The 20,746-nt window shown below is 40.5% G+C and overlaps 1 protein-coding gene across 3 annotated transcripts in view; it reads right to left on the bottom strand.

The window, feature by feature from the left end:
* GRK5 (G protein-coupled receptor kinase 5) overlaps positions 1 to 13,756 on the bottom strand; it is a 236,380-nt gene extending 222,624 nt beyond the window's left edge. For all 3 annotated transcript variants that reach the window (XM_089510030.1, XM_089510029.1, XM_089510031.1), the window contains exon 1: positions 13,492 to 13,756. In XM_089510030.1, coding sequence (XP_089366156.1) covers positions 13,492 to 13,543 — 52 coding nt within the window. In that variant the 5' untranslated portion in view covers positions 13,544 to 13,756. The remainder of the gene's footprint in view (positions 1 to 13,491) is intronic.
* Between the last annotated feature and the right edge of the window lie 6,990 nt (positions 13,757 to 20,746).

Raw genomic sequence — 20,746 nt, 5'->3', positions numbered from 1 at the left:
GCATCATTTTTGACATCAGTTATAAAATGCATCAGCTGAAAAACCACATTCCATGATTGCTTCATTCAAGCACTAGTATCACTTCACATTCATACAGTGCATATTGGGAATCATCTGTATACATACACTAATCAATCTATGTCTGTGCAGATGTACACATACACAGAGAGCAAATACAAAATAAACATTTCTTCTGTCCTGGCAACAAAATGAAGAGATATCAAGAGTCTATGGTATGTTAAATCTTTATTTGTGCAGAAAAGTATTTACATTTGAATAGACATTGTTTCAAACTTAGAAATGTAATTTCCATAGAGTGTACATAAACAGAGCCAGTGGACTACAATTCTGGAGACCTGAGTTTCAATCCCTGCTTCGCCATGGAAACCCACTGGGTGACCTTAGGGAAGTCACACTCTCTCAGCAGAGGTTTTGACTTCAAGCATTTTATTTCACCCCACCCCATTTCAGCGGTTTAATGTGAATTTTCTAACAATGAAAGAGGGAACAGTCAAAAGTGGCATCTGGGACTTGTAGTTCAATCAGTTTCTTCTCCTGAAGATTCTACCACTTTGTTTTACTACTTGTACAGCATCAGCATGAGTTTTCATAGCAGATTTTCTGTTGTGGCCTTTAAGCCATACAGTTGAGTGGGGCTCACTCCGGTCCCTATGCCTGGCCATGCAATTCCCCACCCAATACAGTGGAAATTTCTGTAACAGAAGTCTACTGTATTTAAGTAAGTTCCTTACGAGTTTTAAAACCATGCAGTATCTTGCATGCAGAGTATCAGGGAGATCATGATAGGACAGGCCTTTGGAATCAGATTCACTGTCAATCAAAGGGAAAAAAAACACTGGGCTTGATGGACAAACAATGCGAGATCCCAACATTCTACCCATCCATTCATCATTTTTTTAAAACCCCACCTTTTTCCAAAGTGGGACTCAAAGCAGCTTACAAAATAGAGAGAATCACAATAGAAACACTTGCAGTGGAACACATACAAAAAGCTGAGATTAAAAGAGCAATAAACAAAAAAATTAAAACCACTTAAAATATTACTGTAGAGAAAAGCATAAAAGCAGTATAGTACCATAAAAGGCCTTTTTGTAAAACAACCAATTCCCAAAAGCTTGCTGGAATAATAAAACTTCACTTGCTGCCAAAAAGACAACAAAGGAGGACCTACCATTGCCTCCCCACAATAGGAGTTCCAGAGTCCAGGAGCAGCCTTGGAGAAGGCCTTCTCTTGCATTCCCACCAAACATGTCTATGAAAGTGGTGGGACCAAGAGTAGCGCCTCCTCTAAAATTCTTAGAGCTCCGGTAGACTCATATGGGAAGATATGGCTGTTCAGACAGCCTACAGCCAAGCCATAAGGCTTTATGGATCACAACAGCACTCTGAATTATGGATGAAACTGCCTATATAGCTATTGCAACAAGGGAGTTGTTTACTACCTTAAATCAGACTCAGGGGCAAAACAGATGGGCAGGAAAAAGTGGCTTGACGCTGCCTTTTCTAAAGCCACATTGAAACCCCACCAACCGCACCGCCTAGCTCCCAAGGCAGCTGAAGTATTCATGTCATGACCACATGATATGGCTTCAAGCCAGGAAGAAGCGGGAAAAAGCTGCTTCTTTTTGAAACTGCTTTTCTTTGCATAAGGTGCCTAGAGGGCACTTTCCTGCTGGCTTCAAGACATGTGTCATCTAAACACCACACCCTCATGTCAGCCTGAAAGCACCTCTTTTTGCCTGTCTGTTTAGCCCCTCAGTTAACAATTTGAGTTCAGACTCCTAAAAAGAGTCTGATTTAGTGTTAATTACATACCTAGTGCTCAGTTGCACACTGCAGTCTTTGTCTGAGTACAGATTAGTTGGACATGTACAGCAGCAGAACTAGGCCATAGGATCCAAAATATAACTTGCACTGACACTTGGATAACGTCTTCACAAGACTGGGTGAAGCCCACTGTGGAATTCCTAAGAAATTATTTCAACAATCTATGCTCTTTTCTTCCATGTTTGGAAGAGTCAGGCCAACAGATCATATATACATAACCTTATTCATAACACTGTGGCTTTGGTATCCTTCAGGAAAAAAAACTTAAGCTACAGAAATTCCTTAAGACTTGAATATTTGTTGGCTCAAACTGCTTTCATTCTTACTATGTTCTGTAATGAGAAGAGTTTAATTAGTTCCAGTTGTGTATACAGTACACTACTCAACCCTTACACATGGGGGGTGCTCTGCAGCTGTGAGGCTTGTTGGCTAATTGCTTGTTTTCTCTTTGTGAGCAAAACAGATAAAGCAAAATTCAACAAGGGTTGCCACCACATCTATTAAGATGACACACATTTCCAATCAGCTCACATTCCCTTTTTGCCTTCTTAGAATGAAGTGTTAAACCCACAAAACACATAGATTATGCATTGTTCCAGCATTAGAAGTCTGCAGCTGGCATCGCAAATGAAAAATGACCCAGTTTTTGATCTGAACTCCAATTTGGTAAGACTTGGTGCCAAAAGGATATCTAAGACCAAATCCCAAACAAACATAATTCACAACTAGATGAAATGAGAATATCTGGGATGCAGCCAAGTTTCTAGTAAGCCAGAGTACCAACTGATTGGATTGTATTTCGTAACAAGCTCACACCAGAGATTCTTACATTACAGCACACAAACATGCCAGTGGCCCATGGTAAGACAATAAAGAAGTAGATAATTATTTTGAAGAGCTGCAGGTTTCTTCAAAAATTCCATCCAGTCATTCCATTGGCAGAGTATGGATGGGTCATGTTTCCTACTGAGTCAGTCACTAGAAACAGGTGAAAAATTTTCCTTTCCTTTCCCTTTCTTCTTAGAATTTCCCACAATCCCCCAGTTTCCTCATGTTAGGGGTGAAAGAAACTTTCTATTTTAAAATTCAAATGTGAGAGACACAAAAATTGACAGATTTGTCCAATCAGAACTAGGTTTTGAGTGCTTAACCCTTTGACGTCTTGGGGTCAACAAACTTTATTGTTGTACGAGGGGCAGGCAATTGCAATTTGATCTCCTCCATACTGGGAATTACTAGACCTAATGAATATAGAAAGTGCAACTGAGGGAAAGCTTCATTTCAGTTCTTCTTCAGTGAATTTACCCAAATATACACATTTTTAAAATGAGATTTAAAAAATGAATATGGAAAAAAGTAAAATGGTCAGGTTTTACTATTCCTGTCAATAAAGGAGGTCAGCTCTGAACCATCTTTTTGACAACATGAAATAATGTGAATAGTGATGCTCCCTGCTTCCATTTCCTCTGCCTCCAGCATAAATCCAGCCCTTTCACTAGTTATCAAACTCATGCCATATGCCTACAGAAGAATGTGTGGGGGTGGGGGGGTCGATAGAGTGATTTTATTAACTTATATATTTATTTAATATCCTGATTATCTCCCCAAAGGGATGGAATGCGATGCTCTGATTTTTTACATGCCCCAAATATTAATACTTTCATTTCTCATATTATAAATATATATGCAAATATATTCATTTATATATTCATTTATTGAGCTCTCACTTGTGCAAATTTAGTTAAAACCAGGGACTCTGGCTGTTCCTGCTGACTGACAAGGGATTGGTCACTCAGTTCTACTTTCATAGAAATAAATTTGTGTGGAATTTAAAAAAAAAACATACTGGTTATGATAAAGCAAAACTATTTATCTTCTTTGTAATTTATAGAATTGCTATCCAGTCTTCAAGAGAAGTACAAATCCATGTATAAGGAAATAAGTATGTCCAAAAGTGATTTATCTGTTGGAGTAAAATCCTTCCATGTTTAAAGGGATTTTACTTGGCTGCCACTAAGACTGCACTGCTACATGTACGGGGGAAAACGGGGCATGCAGGTGTAAATACCTAAAGATTCTGTGGCTAAGTGGCTTTAGGGGCAAGCTGCTTTTTAATTTAAGATATCCTTGCCTCTTCTGCTGCTTGCATGGTTGTAGCAGGAAAATCAAGTCTATATATGCCTGAATTTTTAGGACTGCAGCCTTCATACTTCACCATATAAGCTTATAAAGTTATCTTTACAACTACACTGAATTTCATGGTAGAAATACACAAAGCAGTTCATTTGGTCCTGGCACAGTTCATCCCAGGGTCGGATGAGGATACCATTCACCAGGCAATGGGTAATAGTGGTTAATAAAGTGGTCAGATATTTTGGATGTGATTTTGCATGTGTGCATGTGCACCCAAAAGTTTAAGATACAAAAGAAAAGACTTATTCAAGATGAGTCCCAAATTAAATTGTCATCCATTAGGGAGAAGAAAAATGGAAAGATGGGTGTATGTAGATTACTTTACTACAGCAAACACTCTTGTGGCACCTCAAAGACTTCAACATCTATTACGGCACAAGATCCATTCTACTGCATGATACCACAGTTAATGTATTAAGTCTTTAAAATGCTACAAGTCTTTTATGTTTCTGTTGTAACACACTAATACCATTATCCCAATGACAACAATTATTTTTATAACTTGCAAGTTTAAAATTGCTTATTAAAAAGTAAACTGTCACACAGAGTGATCAATGGTCCAGCAAACCTAAGATTCTTTGTCAGTCAACAGACCGTCAAAGTTTCATGCCAATTTTTCCTTGCTATTACTAGCTGAAATACTAACTAGAGATGATAGGATTGAATATGTGACCTTATGCATGGCAAGGTCCTGCCTTGCACTGTGCTAACAGGCCTTCTAGAGTCTACATTGTAGACTTAAAGGTGTTACCAAGTGTGAATTTAAGAACTAAATTATCTCAGGGCAAAGCCATGTGACCCCTATGTATTTTATCTTTACAAGAAATCCAGTTAGCTTAACAAAATTAAGATTGCAAAAATAGTCAAAGATGTAGATTCTGTTGAGACTAATAAATGTTAATTCCACTTACAAAAAAAGGTGTACTTTATGTGAGAGAAAGCATAATTTGGAATGGAGGTATTGCTGCTTAGATAACCCAATTATTTTGCGGCTGAGCTATGGCCCTTCCCTTTCATGGACAACTGCTTGAAAAAAACACAACAAAAACTATGTTGTGATCTATATCTCAGGAGCTGCCCTCCTGACAAAATTTTATCACATTATCACTATGTACAAAATTAATGTCTTACAAGTCTTATATATATCAAACACTGTCATGGTAATTTGATTCAAGTTCTTCCTCAACTGATGGTAAAGGCTCCTTCAATCCCTTTTATAAACCTAAGCCACCAGCAAACATAGTAAATGGTTATGGCTAAACACAACGGCTATGTAAACTTCCCAGGGCCAGTCATATAAGCTGTTCATAACACTTAACTAAAAAGCACTTGTAGGAGGATTTCCAGGAGTCCTTTTGTTAGTACTTTAGAATTACACCAAGATCTCTCAGCAAACCGGGGGAGCGGGGGGACCATGTAAAAATCAACTGAAATAAACAGACATATGGATTTTATTTCCTTCAAAATAAATACTGTAAATAAATAAATACTGTATTCAATTGACCCAAAAAACTTGAATCGACTTATCCACAGGTCAATGTAAGTACTGTATCTTAACTCTTAATTAAAAGAAGAAACCATCTCCTGGTGAAAAGAAAGGTTATAATACACGAAGCACCAAACCCCTCTGCTCTCATCCATCCAGTCTTAAGAATAAGCACCAAGAATTATATTTGCTGGAATTTTGTACGTTCTTTGACATTGTTTTGCTTTGTTTCAGCCTTTAGCTCCTTTGCTATATGCCCTTAAATTTTACCCTTGACTTATCCATTGGCCATAGCTAAATCCATAATTTTGGCCCAAAAACGTGCCCTTGACTTATACATGAGGTCGGCTTATAGTCGAGTATATATGTTAACACTCATTTATTACCATTTTTAAAAAATTCAGAGGCATTTATGACTTGGAAATGCAGCACTGGAACTGGAGGTTTTTAGTCTATTACAGTTGGCCCTTCTTATACACTGATTTTTTTATACACGGATTCAAGCATAATGTTCAAAAAAAGTATAAATTTCAAATGTCTAACCTTGATTTTCCATTTTTTTTAATAAGGAACACCATTTTGCTATGCCATTATATTTAATGGGACTTAAGCATACATGGATTTTGTTATCCACCGGGGATCTTGGAACCAAACCCCAGCATATAACAAGAGTCCACTACATAGCTATCTGGGCTTCCAGATTGGTTTCAAAAAGTGTGAGTTCTCACAATATAGGTTATTGAGTTTTGCCAGTTGTTGACATCCCTACACCCACATGTTTCATTCCTTTACAGAGCTATTTATGGTAGATTTATTGGATCTACAGTAGGGCGTCATTTGCTGAAATGATCTTATGGTCTGAATGGGAAATTTGGTCCTCTCTCAATTTTTAAAAACAATTCTTAGAGTTGCAGCATTATAATGCAAAAGTGTCATTTCAGTGATGTACTATAACTCTGTATTTTTAAATAAAAGAAAGAAAGGAGAGAGAGGAAGAGAAAAGGAGACTTTTTTCTGGTCCTGGTATGTCTAAGAATTAACCCACTTGAGGGTGGGAATAAAATGTTTCAGCCGGTGCTGGGAATTGTCGTAAAATATTTTGGGAGAACAGAAACATTGTTTGGATACTAAAAGCGGGGCAGGAGAAAAACTACAACAATTACTGCACCCTCCCAACATATGTGCCCCATCTGAAAGTACCCTACATTTGAACCAAGTATTTATACAGGTATTATGAATTTTCTTGTTCATTTAGACAGAATACTACATTATTAATACAAAATATATTTTAGGGGGAAAATCACATCCAGATCAGAGGGATCCCACAATTTAGTCTGAGGTGAGCAACTGTAGTGATTTGGACTTGCGATAAATTAAGTAAGCCTGTTTACTTTAATGGGCTAATAGGCAAAGTATTCTTCCCCTAGTTATTGGGATTACTCTTTATAATGTAGTATGCACTTGATCTGGGACGCAGAAGCAAAGCATGTAGCTAGTAGGTTACAAATACTGATGCCACCTTCAACAAATTAGGGGCAAAGAAGAAATAATTATAGCACTTTCCCAGAAGGAAAAGCAAGGGTTGGTAATATGTGCCCCCCCCACCCCCCAATATAACAACTAACATTTATATACTACATCTCTTTATTACCTTTGGGACTTAAACATGCTTTCTTGGGACATGTTGGGAAGTTGTTGTCTTCCCAAAAATTGGGTCCTTTCTTGCTTCCTTAAGATCCCCTCATGGAAAAGCAACAAGTAATATAACAAGTTTTAACAAATCATAGGAAAAGTTTTTGCAGTTATACCATTAATTTCTTTTATTAAAAAAGTAGATAAATAAAATGTATTGAATAAATCAAGGGACCATGTTAAAAAAATAGTTCTTAAAAGTAAGCAGAAGCAAATCAGGAAAAGATAACATATATTTGCTTGTGTTGCATTACTTTTCTAGTCTACTCTGCTGCTGCTATGGTGATATTGCTTTTAGCATATCTCTCTCATTTCTGAAACATCAAGGCCTCTACGCCATGCTGTTATCTTAAGTGTCTGGGCAAGTCTCTTTTAGAACTCTAGCTCTCCAGAAGTCATGACATCACTTGGTTTGTTTTATACATACTTCTTATCCTTTTGCGCTGAGCTTGTTAAGATAACTTGAATTTTTTTCACTGAATACCATTGTGGACATGCTAAATTACTATTAAAACTCATTTACGCAATAAAAGGGAGTGTATATCACCAGGCCAGAGAAAAAGCTAACATAGGCATTTTCCCCTGAAATAGTAATAATTCATGTAGCAGATACTGAAAAATAAGTTAGGAAACCTTTTAAATGCTCAATAGACTAATTTTCCTGCAAAATTAATTATGAATGTGCTGCCCCTGCCCAAGCCCATGATAGGAACATAAGAAGTGGCCTTACACCAAGTGTCATACTATTAGTTGTCATAGCTCAATACTGTAGCTGATAGCTGTATCCACTCTCCAGGATTTTAAGGCAGCTGTTTACCCTGCTGTTACACAGAGATGTCAAAGATTAAACCTAGGACTTCCTGCACACGAATCAGTTAAAGCGTACTGACCAAAACAATTACCTGAATTCTTTTGTGGATAGAGTTACCTGAGGTTCTTTTGATGCCTGTTTTATTGAACCATTTCCTGTATTGCTATGTGTTTTATTTGTATCATCCTATCATTTCTTAGATTGTACGCCATAGGCAGGTTTACTCTTTTATATTTGTTGTTTTTATGTACAGCGCTGTGCAAATCTACAGCGCTATATAAATAATAATAATAATAATAATAATAATAATAATAATAACAGGTGCCCCTTATTGTAAGAGATGTCCCTTATTAGATAATATAAAAGCTTGTCCCTGATAGGGCTGGCAATTGCCCATTATTATAAGGCAGCACTCTGGTTGAAAGGAAGGCTTTTCCTTCTATACAGACTAAATTAGATACCCCAAAATCCTGTATTTGGGGTGTGTGGGCCCTCCATAAAGACGGAAATCTATACATCATGTAACATATGAATGTAGGCAGTATATTAATTTTACTGAGAAATACATGACTGAGTGAACTGAAATCAAAAGTTTCATTTGGTATTTAGGAAGAAAGCAAACTTGTTAATAGCTGCTTTCTGACTGTCAACCCTGCATGCCATGAATTTCAACTGTCCCTTATTGCTGTTTTGAAAACCTGGCAGCACTGTTTGTGGAGGCATATTGTATTTATGACGTTTCTTTTGATTTGTGCCTCCACATTCAATACTAGTTTAGGAGACCTGTGAATAATTCAGTATGGTGCAACGTCTATAAGATTTGGGTTTATAGTGACCGTACAACCGCATGAATGGATTTTAAGTCTTTCCACAGACCAGCATATTCCACAAAGGAATTGATGTTGACCAGTTATATGTTGAACAAGGACTATAGCTAATCTGTATATTTTTAAAAAGAGCACTGGAATATTAAAATGGTGTGCAAGAAGGGTATGCACTAAAGCACTGTTTTTGCTTTAGTACTTCAGTGCTCTCACCAGAAAGTACAACATTATGGCAAAGATCAACCTATTCTGCCTGACCCATATCTTGAATTGCTAGGCACATTATTTATTGCACTGCCCTGTTATACAACTCTGTGGAGGACCATCACAAACTGAGTAGTCCCATGAACAGAGGCACTATATGATCAGTTTTCTTCACTGTCCAGCTCTCACACCTATACACAGTGCTGGGAAATACAATGGCATGAACAACCCCGGAATAGCCTTGCATAATACATTTTCTTACCAAAAAGGTATGAGGACAAAGGAAGAACAAGAGCCTTCTCTAAATTCACATGAGAATAATTTTGGAATTTGCTATCAGAAAACAAGTATGGCTTGAAATGCCCTTGAAATGGAGAAAGAAGGCTGAAAAATGTACAGTAATTAAGATTGTCCTGGTTAACTAGAAACTGGGATGATGGATCATGTTTTTTCTATCCTCTACTGCTGGCAACTGTGCCTGGAAATGCTGCTGACTTCTGATAAATCATGGTATAGGGATGCCCAGAGATTGAGCATACCATAGCCCTTCTGTCCATAGAAGACAGATACCAGATCCAACTCAATGTACCAGTGTGATGTACTTCAATAAAACTTAACCACAGGCAAGTATTTAAATGTTCTATTCCATGCAGTCAAAATTGTCCACCATTTGCCTTTGCTACATTTACATTTGCACTCATTCCAAAAGATAAAATTAAAGCCATGAACTTCAGGGCCAGAAATGTTATGAAGGAATGTGGGAATAATAAAGGATAGTCCAAAAAATGTGCAAGCTCTCCGCTGGGAGTGTCATGGGGCAGCCTAGACCCATCACCAAAAACACTCAGTGCCAAGAACCACTACTCAGAGGTGTTTTTTCTTGTAGGAAGAAAAATGTAGGGGGAATTCCCCCCCCACACACACACACAGTAATGCATGTGAGGAATATGCATCTAGTTAATCATAATTTCAAGTGTTATAGAGTCATTCCATACAGAAAGAATGTCATACGTGAATCATTCTTAGGATTCTATTAACCAAACACCCTGAGGTTTGAGTCTGCAAGAAACAGTCCAAAATGGGCAAACTTCACTTCATATACTGTCTAGCACTCAGGAAATTAAAAAACCATACAGAGTATTTGCACAGGCTTTGTCTGGCACTTACGCTACAGTTGTAGATGAACCAAGATGTTTAAGGGAGAGGAACAATAATATTTACACCTGAACAGCATACCAACCATATAATGATTTCAATTTTTTTTAAGCTGTGGAAAGGTTCAAAAGTTTTTCCCAAGCTGCAACCATAATAACGTTCAGCCACTAGGTGGCTCATCACAGATGTTGTATGGTCATTTCCTCCTTTGGCATTCAGAAGGCACTCTAGTATATGCTACAGCCTTCACAGATACTCATGGTGCTTTTCTGTGCAAAAGCTGATCTGAAAGATCTTGTCAACGCACAAGAATGTTCACCAAATGATGACATTGTAGTAAATAGTACCTGAATCTTTTCTCAAATAATGCACTTTATGTGCCTCCTTTACCTAAGCCCCTTTTCCTTCTTAATCACAAAAATTAGCCTTAGCATTGCCTGCTGCAGCTTGGTTCAGATTACTATTGTTGATCTTAGACTACAGTTTATGTTGGTTCTTTCTGTAAATCATGGGCAGCATTTATTGGTTGATCTCCATTCTGTGATCTTTTGACAGAAGGCAGGTTACAATCATTTTAATAAATAAAATAATGTTTACTTTCACTGGATAGGGGTAAATCCTTAAGGAGAAAACACAATGCTCACTGGATGGTAGTCCTGTAAGACATGCCCATGGAAGGTGGGTTGCAAAGGTGGATTGCAAAGATTTGATAAAAGAAAATCCATTAAACACAGCAATTGGGTAGTGGAGTTTGATGGTTTGATAAGTCCAGGACTGGCCCGAGTTACATGGGGTTTTTTAGTCCTGTCTTACACACAAGGGGCAAAATTTTAAAACCTGAATATTTCAAGGAGACTATCCTTGTCTATGTAATTCTACTATATTTAATAGATTGCATTTTTATACCTACCTATTTGATTTCACTAGATTTATATTGTTGATCTGAATACCTGTCAACACTGTTTTAAAATTAACATGTTGTTCCAATGGTCGGTTAACTCCAATAAAGTAATGCTGTGATAAAAGAAGTTAAAGGAGAGAAGCGTCTTGTGCTCATAAAATTTTAAAAGGACTAAAAGGCTATCTAATGCAGCCGCCTGGAAGCTCTCTCACCCTTGCTTATGCAACCCAGACCAGACTCTTAAAATAAATGAGGGACCGTCAAGTGTATTTTTAATCAGGTTTTCTTATGGATGCTGCAGGGTGAGGAGTTTTAAAACATCACACTGTGTTGGTGGGATGAGAGGTAAAGAAAGGAAAAACTGACGTTAAGGACAGCAGCCATCGCTTCATTGTAGGGCAACAGGATTATGGCACAAGGGGAGGTGAGTGCCTTGAATTAGTCCTTTCCATTAGAAGTGGTCACCTCCTTCTTCAGATAAGGAATGCTCCCCTTCCCATCATCTGACCTAACAGGTGAGCATCACCCTGAGCATCAGATCAGATCAACAGCAATTACAAGACTTTGTGATGATGGTTACAATAGCCATGTTTTCATTCATCATTGACAGTGAATGAAAGCTCCAGATGCTGCAAGCTGGGTTCCCAGAGGATATCCTCCTCTGTGATTCAGTTGGAAGAAGAAAAGAAAAAAAGGAAGGAAGGAAGGAAGGAAAACAGGGAGGGGGGCACAAAAGAGAGGAGGGGGAAATATACATCCTGTCATTCAAGAAGAGAAAGCCATTCCAGCCTTCAGTATGGTTCGCCCACCCAGATGATGGAGGGTGGTGGTGCTCACAACAGAAAAGCCACGGAGCCAGAGATGGTGCTGCTGATACTCACTGGGGCTGCCATGAGTATCAAGAGGTCTGTTGTGGCTGCAGTCAGGCATGGGCTCCTTTGGCAAATGCAACGATGCCAACCGCCTTTCCCAGCTTGCCTCTGCTTTCTTGAGCAGTGGCTGGGGAGACCCTTCCCATGGGCAATAAGGGAGCGAAGGTGCCCCTTGCCTTGCCTCAGGCATCATCATCATCATCACATTATTTTACTTTAAGATCTCCCCAAAGCTCTCCAAAAATTAGGGTTTTTTTGCAAACCCATCATCCATCTGCCCCTTTATGGCATCCAGTCAATCCATTCTGACCACCACCATCATCATCTTACTTTAAGGCCTGGGAGAATTAGGTTTTCTTTTTCTTTTGCAAACCCATTGACCCAGCCCTTTATGGCATTCAGTCAACCCATCATCATCATCATCATCATCATCATCACCACCACCACCACCATCATCATCTTACTTTAGTATCTCCCCAAAGCCCTGGAAGAATTAGGGTTGGCTGTGTGTGTGTTTATTTTTGCAAGTCCATCATCCACCCACCCTTTTATGCCATTCAGTCAACCCAATCCCACCATCACCATCTTACTTTAAGCCCTTGGAGAATCAGGGTGGTAGTGGTTTGCAAGCCCATCATCCACCCACCACTTTATCCCATTCCGTTAGCCCATTACCATCATCCTCATCTTACTCTCAGATCTCCCCAAAACCCTTGAAGAATTAGGGTTTGTGGGGTTCTGTTTTTGGTTTTGCAAGCCCATCATCCACCCACCCCCTTTATCCCATTCAGTCAACCCATTACTATCACCCTCACCTTAGATCTCCCCAGAACCCATGGAGAATTAGGGTTTGTGGGTTTTTTCTTTTGTCTTTTGCAAACCCATCATCCATCCACCCCTTTATCCCAGTCAGTCAACCCATTCCCATCCTCACCCTCTGACTCTCAGATCTCCCCCCAAACCCTTGGAGAACCGGGGTTTGTGTTGTGTGTGTATATGCATTTTGCAAGCCCATCATCCACCCATCCCTTTACCCATCCCACCCCACCTCAGACCCCCAGACCTATAACTCTCTACCATGGATCGCATTGGCAGCCCACCTTTTATGCCTCTTTATTTATTTAATTTATTTGGGAAAAGGCTCAAAACCAGCCAGGCTGAGAGAGGAGAGGAGGGGGAGACCAATCCTGACCAAGCCTCCTTGCAAGTTTTGGTTTTTAAGGATGCAAAGATATTCCTATCACAAACCCACATTAAGGCAGATCAGGAAGAAGAGATGGAGGGAGGATGGAAGAGGCAGCCAAGGCTGCATCCGCACTGCAGAGCTGATCCGGGTTGATCCCGCTTACACTGCCATGGCTCAAGGCGAGGGGATTCTGGGAATGGTCGTTTGTTGGGGCACCATTCCCAGAATCCCCTCGCCTTGAGCCATGGCAGTGAAAGCGGGATCAACCCGGATCACCTCTGCAGTGCGGATGCTCCCCAAGATGCTTTGGTTCCCTTACCTTCTCGGGCTTTGAGCAAGACGGTGTTGGCAACAATGTTTTCCAGCTCCATGGATGTCAACTGCTTGGTTTTCCTTCGCTGGGTGATGGAGGTGGAAAGAGCAGCCTCCGAGCAGCCTTAGTGCATGGTCTCCTTCTTCTTCCTCCTCCTCCTCTTCCTTGGCTTCCCTGCAAGGCTTGCAATGCTCCAGCCCTTCCAGCTCCCCTCCTCGCCTGCCTGCCTTCCCTTTCCCTCTCTCTCTGGGCTACTCCATTCTCCTCCTCCTCCTCCCCTCCTCTGATGGTTTAAGGTTTCAGATGCTCCCTCCCTCCCTCCCTCCCTCCTTTTTCCCGGGGGTGTGGTACTCTCTCAAGCTGTCGTTCTGCAGCAATTGCGCAGGCGCCAGGATCCACAGCTGGCTGGTTTGGGAGCCCAGAGCATGTCGGGAGATGTAGTCTCTTTGTGTGTAGTTTTTTGGGGGCAAGACAAGAGGCATGGGGGGGGGTCTCTCTTATTGCCCTCCTCTTGCATCCTCCTGCCTGGAAGAGGAAGGCTCATCTTTGCAGCTGCTAAAATAAATGACTGCGCTTGCCTAGAGGGAAGCAGGGGAGAATACTTGACCACAGAGAATCACTTATGATGGGTTCCCCCCCTTTTTAAAGTCAAATGTTTTAGAAACCCAGCTTCTGTATTGTCTATGGGCAAGTATTCCCCAATGATTCCCTATGGCCAGGTATTCTCCTATTATTCCCTATGGGCTAGTATTCTTCAATGATTCCTATGGACAAGTATTCTCCTATTATCTTCTATGGGAAAATATTCTCCAATGATTCTCTATGGGCAAGTATGGTTTCCCTATAGGCAAATACTGTCATTTGTTTTAGTACATCACTGTTTGGTGTTTTATTTATTTGCTTCATTGGTATGCCACCTTTCTCACCGAAAGGACCCAAGGTGGCTTGCACCCTTTGGCAAGGAGATTTGAAGCAGCAGGAGAAAAGGGGGAAATGAATTCAGAGGGATGGGTATTTGGGAAAAAGGATGGGAGAGGTGACTGGGGAAGAAAGGCCAGGGTCAGCAGATGTCCTAACTGCTAAACAAGGCCAGGCACCACCAAACGAAGAAAAAAGAAGCAGGAGATTACAAAACAAAAGCTAAAGACACCTGTAAATAGAAATGTAAGCTTATTAGCCCTTCTCAAAATGGAGGACATTTTGGAATGCCTCCTGGACTGAAGGTAAAAAGGAAGGACATGTCCTGGAAAAGGAGGATTGTCTGGTCACCCTGCGAAAGCCCAGAAAATCAATTTATTGGAAATCAATTTATGCTAGAGAAGAGGGCTGAAGTTACCGTGGGTGGCCAAAAAGCAAACAACTGGGGCCTCAAACAGATCAAGCCCAAATGTTCCTTGGAAGCCCAGACGATCAAGTTGAGGCTGTCATCCTTTGGCCACATCATGCACCCAGCTGCACCATCACCAGGCTTTCTCCTTGGGGAAGAAGCCCAGTGATGGAGCAGCAGAAAGGGTGAGCATGTATCCTTTCCAGGTGACATCCTCCATACTGACACTTAGCCAAGATTGACTGGTTGATTGATTTAAAAGATTTATATTCCACCTTTCCCCCAAAATGGAATTCAAGATGATGAAACTGAGACTGCCGTACTTTGGCCACATCATAAGAAGGCATGACTCATTCAAAATAATGACGATAATGTTCTGGAAGGTAGAAGCAGCAAAAAATGAGAAAGACCGCACACCAGATGGATGGATTCAGTCAGGGGCTGATGGGCCTGGATTTGCAGAACAGTGGAGGACAGGAGGGCTTAGAGATGTCTTACCCACAGGATCAGCATGAGTCCAGGCAGACTCAATGACAATGAACAATGAAAAGCCTAGATGACCACTGGCAAGATCAGTTGTGTGCTCCACCTGACATTTAAATAAGACACTGATGAAAATGCTCTCATACATGAAATTGAGTTTCATAACCATGGCAAGAATTCAACAACATAGCTATGTTGGTCTGGAAAATCAATATGTAAAAGGGTCTCGTAACACCTTTGAGACAAACTGAAAGAGTAAAGTTGGTAGCATGAGTTTTTTCGTAGATGAATCTAGTAGGCTCAAGTCTATGAAAGCTCGTGCTACCATCTTTTCTCTTTTGGTTCATCCCAAAGGTGCCCTTTGCATACTGATAACAATGTCAAGGTATAATGTGAATAGTTTCTCCAGTCTGAATAGTAAAGATGCTATATGGAAGCTTCACACTGTGTTTATTTAATAGGAACAGTACTTGTTAAGTATTTCATCACATTAGCATGTCAGCATCCAACAAAACACAGATGTGCTGTTTTTACTTTTTCTCTATCTCCATACTAGAACAATCAGAACTTGTTGAATTTCTGCCTGGGGCAAAGCTGACAATCAAACCTCCTGATCTTCCAGTCCATTCCTTCCAAGTATTTGGAAACATTGGTATTTATTAGTACTATTTGGAAACTACCCTTCAAATTTCTGGTAGCCAGAAAATGAAGGATGCAAGCATCCATGCCCCACAGAGTGTCTGGTTTCACCACAAGGTCTCTGCCCTGTTATTAGAAACCCTTCTGTCATGCAGTATGAAATAAGAGTACCTTTCATTTCTTGGCCTTGGGACAGGATATGATCTTTAGTTCTCAGTGTGAATCAATAAAAAAAAAGGTTGTGATTAGTGAACAGTATTGCAATGCCTTTCATACAGGGCAGTTTTTGCTAAAGACTCATTGATATTTAACTAGGCTTGCCATATCCCACCTGGGAGTGGGACTTTCCCAATTTGGGGCGGGTCCGCACGGTCCCGCCCCGGCTTGCCCCCGCCCCCGGGCAGGATGTGGCAAGCTGAGGGAGGCTTTGCCTTGCCGCTTGGCCTCCGCTCCCCGCCGCGATCGCGGCGAGGCCCGGGGCCCAGGCGGGGAGGGAATCCTTCACTCAGGGAGGCTTTCCCTCCCCGCCTGGGCCCCGGGCCTCGCTGCGATCGCGGTGGGGGGCGGAGCCCAAGCGGCGAGGGAAAATGTAGGACAAAATTTTCAAATTTAGGACACATTTTTGTGTGTCCTACATTTGAAACTTTTGTCCTACATTTTTCCCGGTTTCGAGGTCCGGAGGCATGGCAACCCTATATTTAACCCTATCCCTATGTAAAACCACTTTGCTGATCTTGCTTCTAATAAGGAGAGAGAGAGGCTGGGATGACAGCTACAGTGTATGGCTTCATTCTTAAACAGTCTTGTTTGGGAATAACCCCCAATAAACAAAATGGGACTTATTTTTGAGTAAGCAAAACAAAAACGAACAGCTTCATTTAAATACTGCTTCATGCTGAACTAACAATATGAAGCATGCATATACTAGTGTTGCATGGCCCATGTTATAACAATGGACTGTCATCAATGGATACAATCATCTACCTTTTGCCAGAACATTTGAAATAATTTGTAGTTGTCAACTGCTGTCAAGTCAACTTCAAATTATGGCAACCCCATGAATGAGGTACCTCCAAGGCTGCATCCACACTGCAGGAATAATACACTTTGACACCACTTTAACTGCCATGACTCAATTCTCTAAGACCCATTTATTTGACTTTGAAATAATACTCTGGGGAAAAGATTGCCAGTTGCATAATTAGTAGCAAGCAATTTCCTTTTTAATTCATGGGAGTTACAGCCATTGCATAGGTTCAAGCTACATTTGAAATATTCAGACATTGGCCATTTGAAAACCACAGCCCAAGTGAGGGTTGCTTCACAAATGGAACTTTTCATGTTTCTACCATGGCTGTTGATTACATCTTGTCTGAAATGTACACATCTGAAACTTCAGGGATATGGCTTCTGCAAAAACATGTGAAGCTGCCTTCTTGATCTGGCTGATCAATGGCAATGCTGAGATCTTATGAAAAAGAAGTGGTTTAAAGATATTCCTTTTTAGAGTAGGTAGCTGGACCTATCAGACTCAATGCATGCTGTCCTATTACTGTAGCATCCACATTGTGTCAATGGTTGTTCAATCAATGGCTTTCCTTTTGGACTGACTCAACACAAACGTTACACAATGCTGGCATAGGCCAGGAGATTCCACACAAATGAGGCTGAGTCACATGGAAAGCAGCTCTGTTGGAGTTATTAGCCAGGTCACATGGAACCAATTTTCAGTGGTCTCCACGCAGAGAGAAGCTGTACTCTTTTATTCATTCCCATACCTTTAGCTGATTGGCTCTTCCTTGTATAAAGTTAAATTTGTTTACTGTAAGTTCCCTGAGATGTAAGAACGATTACAAGATCCCATGAGAAATGTGATTCAGATGCTTACAAATTGGAGATGAATGTATCCAGATCTTTTGTCTCTTCTCAGGGATGATTAATAACATCACTTCAGCAACAACTGGGCTGGAGTCCACTTCATTGACCACTGCAACGCCTAGGGTAGACCTTGAATTGGACCATGGTGCCACCTAGTGGCTTCCTTATTTGAGATGGAAAAGAACACATCCAGAAGCCTATTCCTTGATGTGGTTTTGCCTCTAGTCTAGCGAGCCAGAGAACAGGTAGATGTGCAGTATGTGAGGGGGGTAGTCCTATAGCAGAGGTTGTCTTCTGTGGCCCTACAGATATTTTAAGACCCCAGCCACCATTATGCCTTAACCAGTGGCTCCATTGTCTAAGGCTGATGGGAGCTGTAGACCAAGACCATCTAGAGGGCTACAGTTGGCCACCTGTGCCTTTATAAAACATAGCCAAGGCTCTGTGCCTTTGTCATTGATGGTCCACTTGTGCTTTATCACCAAACACTTTAATATGTTTTCAAAGTTTTATTTATTTTCTAACCTCTGACCCACACTCTTGCCCCCCAGAATGCTCAGGTTGATTTACAAGTCTGTCAAAAAGAAAAGTGCGTTAAAGCAATGTAAACAAGTAGTTAAAGCCAAGCTGGTATTTTATTTATTTAGTGTAACTGAAACAAAGCAGGAGGAGGAAAGATTAGACACATTAAATGGGCATATATTACTATAAAATAGCATTTTAGAGCTAAATGATTGTAGAGCTAAATGGAAACAGTTCTCAATTATTTGTGTTGTAATATGACAGCTAATTTAATTGTGTTTTTTTTAACTATCGCCAGTTTTTTAGTTGCATTTTGTTTTAATGTTGTTGTAAACGGCCTTGAGTCCCATGTCAAGAGAAAAACAGAATGTCTGATTGTTAATGGTGGCTGGCTACAAGGAGCACACAACTCCCTTGTTGCAAAAGCTCCACTGGCTGCCTGTCCTTTTCTGGACCCAATTCAACATGTTGGTGATGAGCTATAAAGCCCTATATGGACCCAGGTTAATTAAAGGGCTGTGTTCTCCCATAGGAATCTGCCTGTGTTTTTAGATCTTCTGAAGAGGCCCTTCTCTGTCTTATCACCCTCACAGGTACCTTAGGCAGGAAGACGAAAGAGGGTCTTCTTAATGGCTGCTCCTGAGCACCGGAAATCCCTTCCCAGAGAGGTTAGGTTCTTGGAACCCATGGGCAAGCAGATGCCAAACAAAAACCCTGAAGTCAATTTCTGGCTTTGAAAAATTGATATATTTTGAGGTTAGGCAGCACAGGAGGAGGACTACTACTTATTTAAAAGGTGAATGGTTGTTTCTAGTGACTTCAAGGAGAGGCAAATCACTCTTCTTCTTTTTTAATTTGGACAGAAAATAAACAGTCCTGGAGGAGTCAAGAGCTGCAAAAACAGCCTTGGGGAGGTCATACATAACCCCAGGGTTGGATTTTCAGCTATAAGGATTAAAATAAAATAAATAAATAAGCAGACTCACATAAAGCCAGATGTTCAGAAGTACTCCCAGAGACAGGGTTGTCAGATGAACTAAGAGACAGGACTCCTTTCCCTTTAATGGTTGTATAGCATGAGTAGCTTGTACATCAGTCTTATTTCACTTAGGCACTTTACTCAGGGAGAGGTAGCCTGGAAGAGATAAATCTCTTAAGATTGCTTTCAAAGCTTACATAGAAGCTAAGCACAATTCATTTGGAAGGGAGTTTCAGATACTTTAAGCCCTGTCTTCTGCCTATTAACCTAATTGATCTTACTGGTAGATAAAAGCTGGACCTCCAAAGCTGATCTTAATAGGTAGGCAGGATCATATAGGTGAGGACATCCCATTAAATAATCATCTGGTCCCTAACCATTAGGAGCACCAAGGTTAACACCAGCAGTTTGAAATGATCCCAGAAATGTCCTAGGGATCAGTGCAAAATTTGTGACTGCAACATTCTGGCCCCATCAATATGGCGACAGCTATATTTTAATGTTGTTAAAGTTTCTGGACTCTCTTCTAAAGCAGCCCCAGACATGGCACTTTACACTTACAGTATCTATCTTGGAGAGACCTAATGAATGGGCAACCAAAGCCTGGCCAACTGCTCTACATAAGGTGTTCCTAGTCAACTTACTGCAGTCGATCCAGGAGCACCACCAGGGAAGGGCATCAATAGTGCAGTGTGGGTAGTGTGGACTGCACCAGGTGATGCCCTAAGTGTGGGTGACACCACTGCTCCCTAAAAATTTGTCTTTTGGCAGAAACAGGATGTGGCATTCACTTGTGTCCCTTTAAAACGTTGAAGAGATGGTGTGAGTGGGGCTAGGCTCAGTGGAAGGTGAAAAGAGAGGTCCCAATTACCTTTTGTTTTAGTTTTAATTTTTTTTTAAAAAAAATTATTTTATAATTTTATTTGAAAACATCACATTTTACCAAATCTCCACTTTAACCACATGAAACTACATACATGTAAATACATCTAGGCTGTGCATGATATTGTAAAAGGTATAATTTTAATTTTGTTAGTTGTTTATGTCACAATTGTTACCATTACATTCAGTGATGATTATTATGATTTATGAGTAACGTTAGTACAAAAACATTACTAAGGGTTCTGTATGGTTTGGTATAGGAGGAGGTCAGTGATGGTGTGTGACACCAACCCTAATGGTCCAAGAACCAACATGTTATAACTGGATACATTCACATGGTGGGATGTGGAAGCTGTGGGAGCTTGTTTAATTTAATAGGGACATGCCTAGTTCTCTTCCCCCCTCCCCCTGCTTCTCATAGCACCACAGAGTGTTTAGTGTTGACTACTTTGGAACGTTATTGTAATAAACATTTTTGTTAGGATAACTTTGAGCAAGGTGGGTGAGGAGAGAAACTACCCTGTATTATTATTCTGGAGATTTGTCTTGTC

This window comes from Sceloporus occidentalis, unplaced genomic scaffold, assembly GCF_023333645.1.
Source record: "Sceloporus occidentalis isolate IW3139 unplaced genomic scaffold, rSceOcc1.0.p SCAF_2, whole genome shotgun sequence".
In the NCBI taxonomy this organism is placed as follows: domain Eukaryota; kingdom Metazoa; phylum Chordata; class Lepidosauria; order Squamata; family Phrynosomatidae; genus Sceloporus; species Sceloporus occidentalis.
Note: the sequence above shows the minus strand (reverse complement) of the source record. Positions and strands in the feature narration are given on the sequence as shown.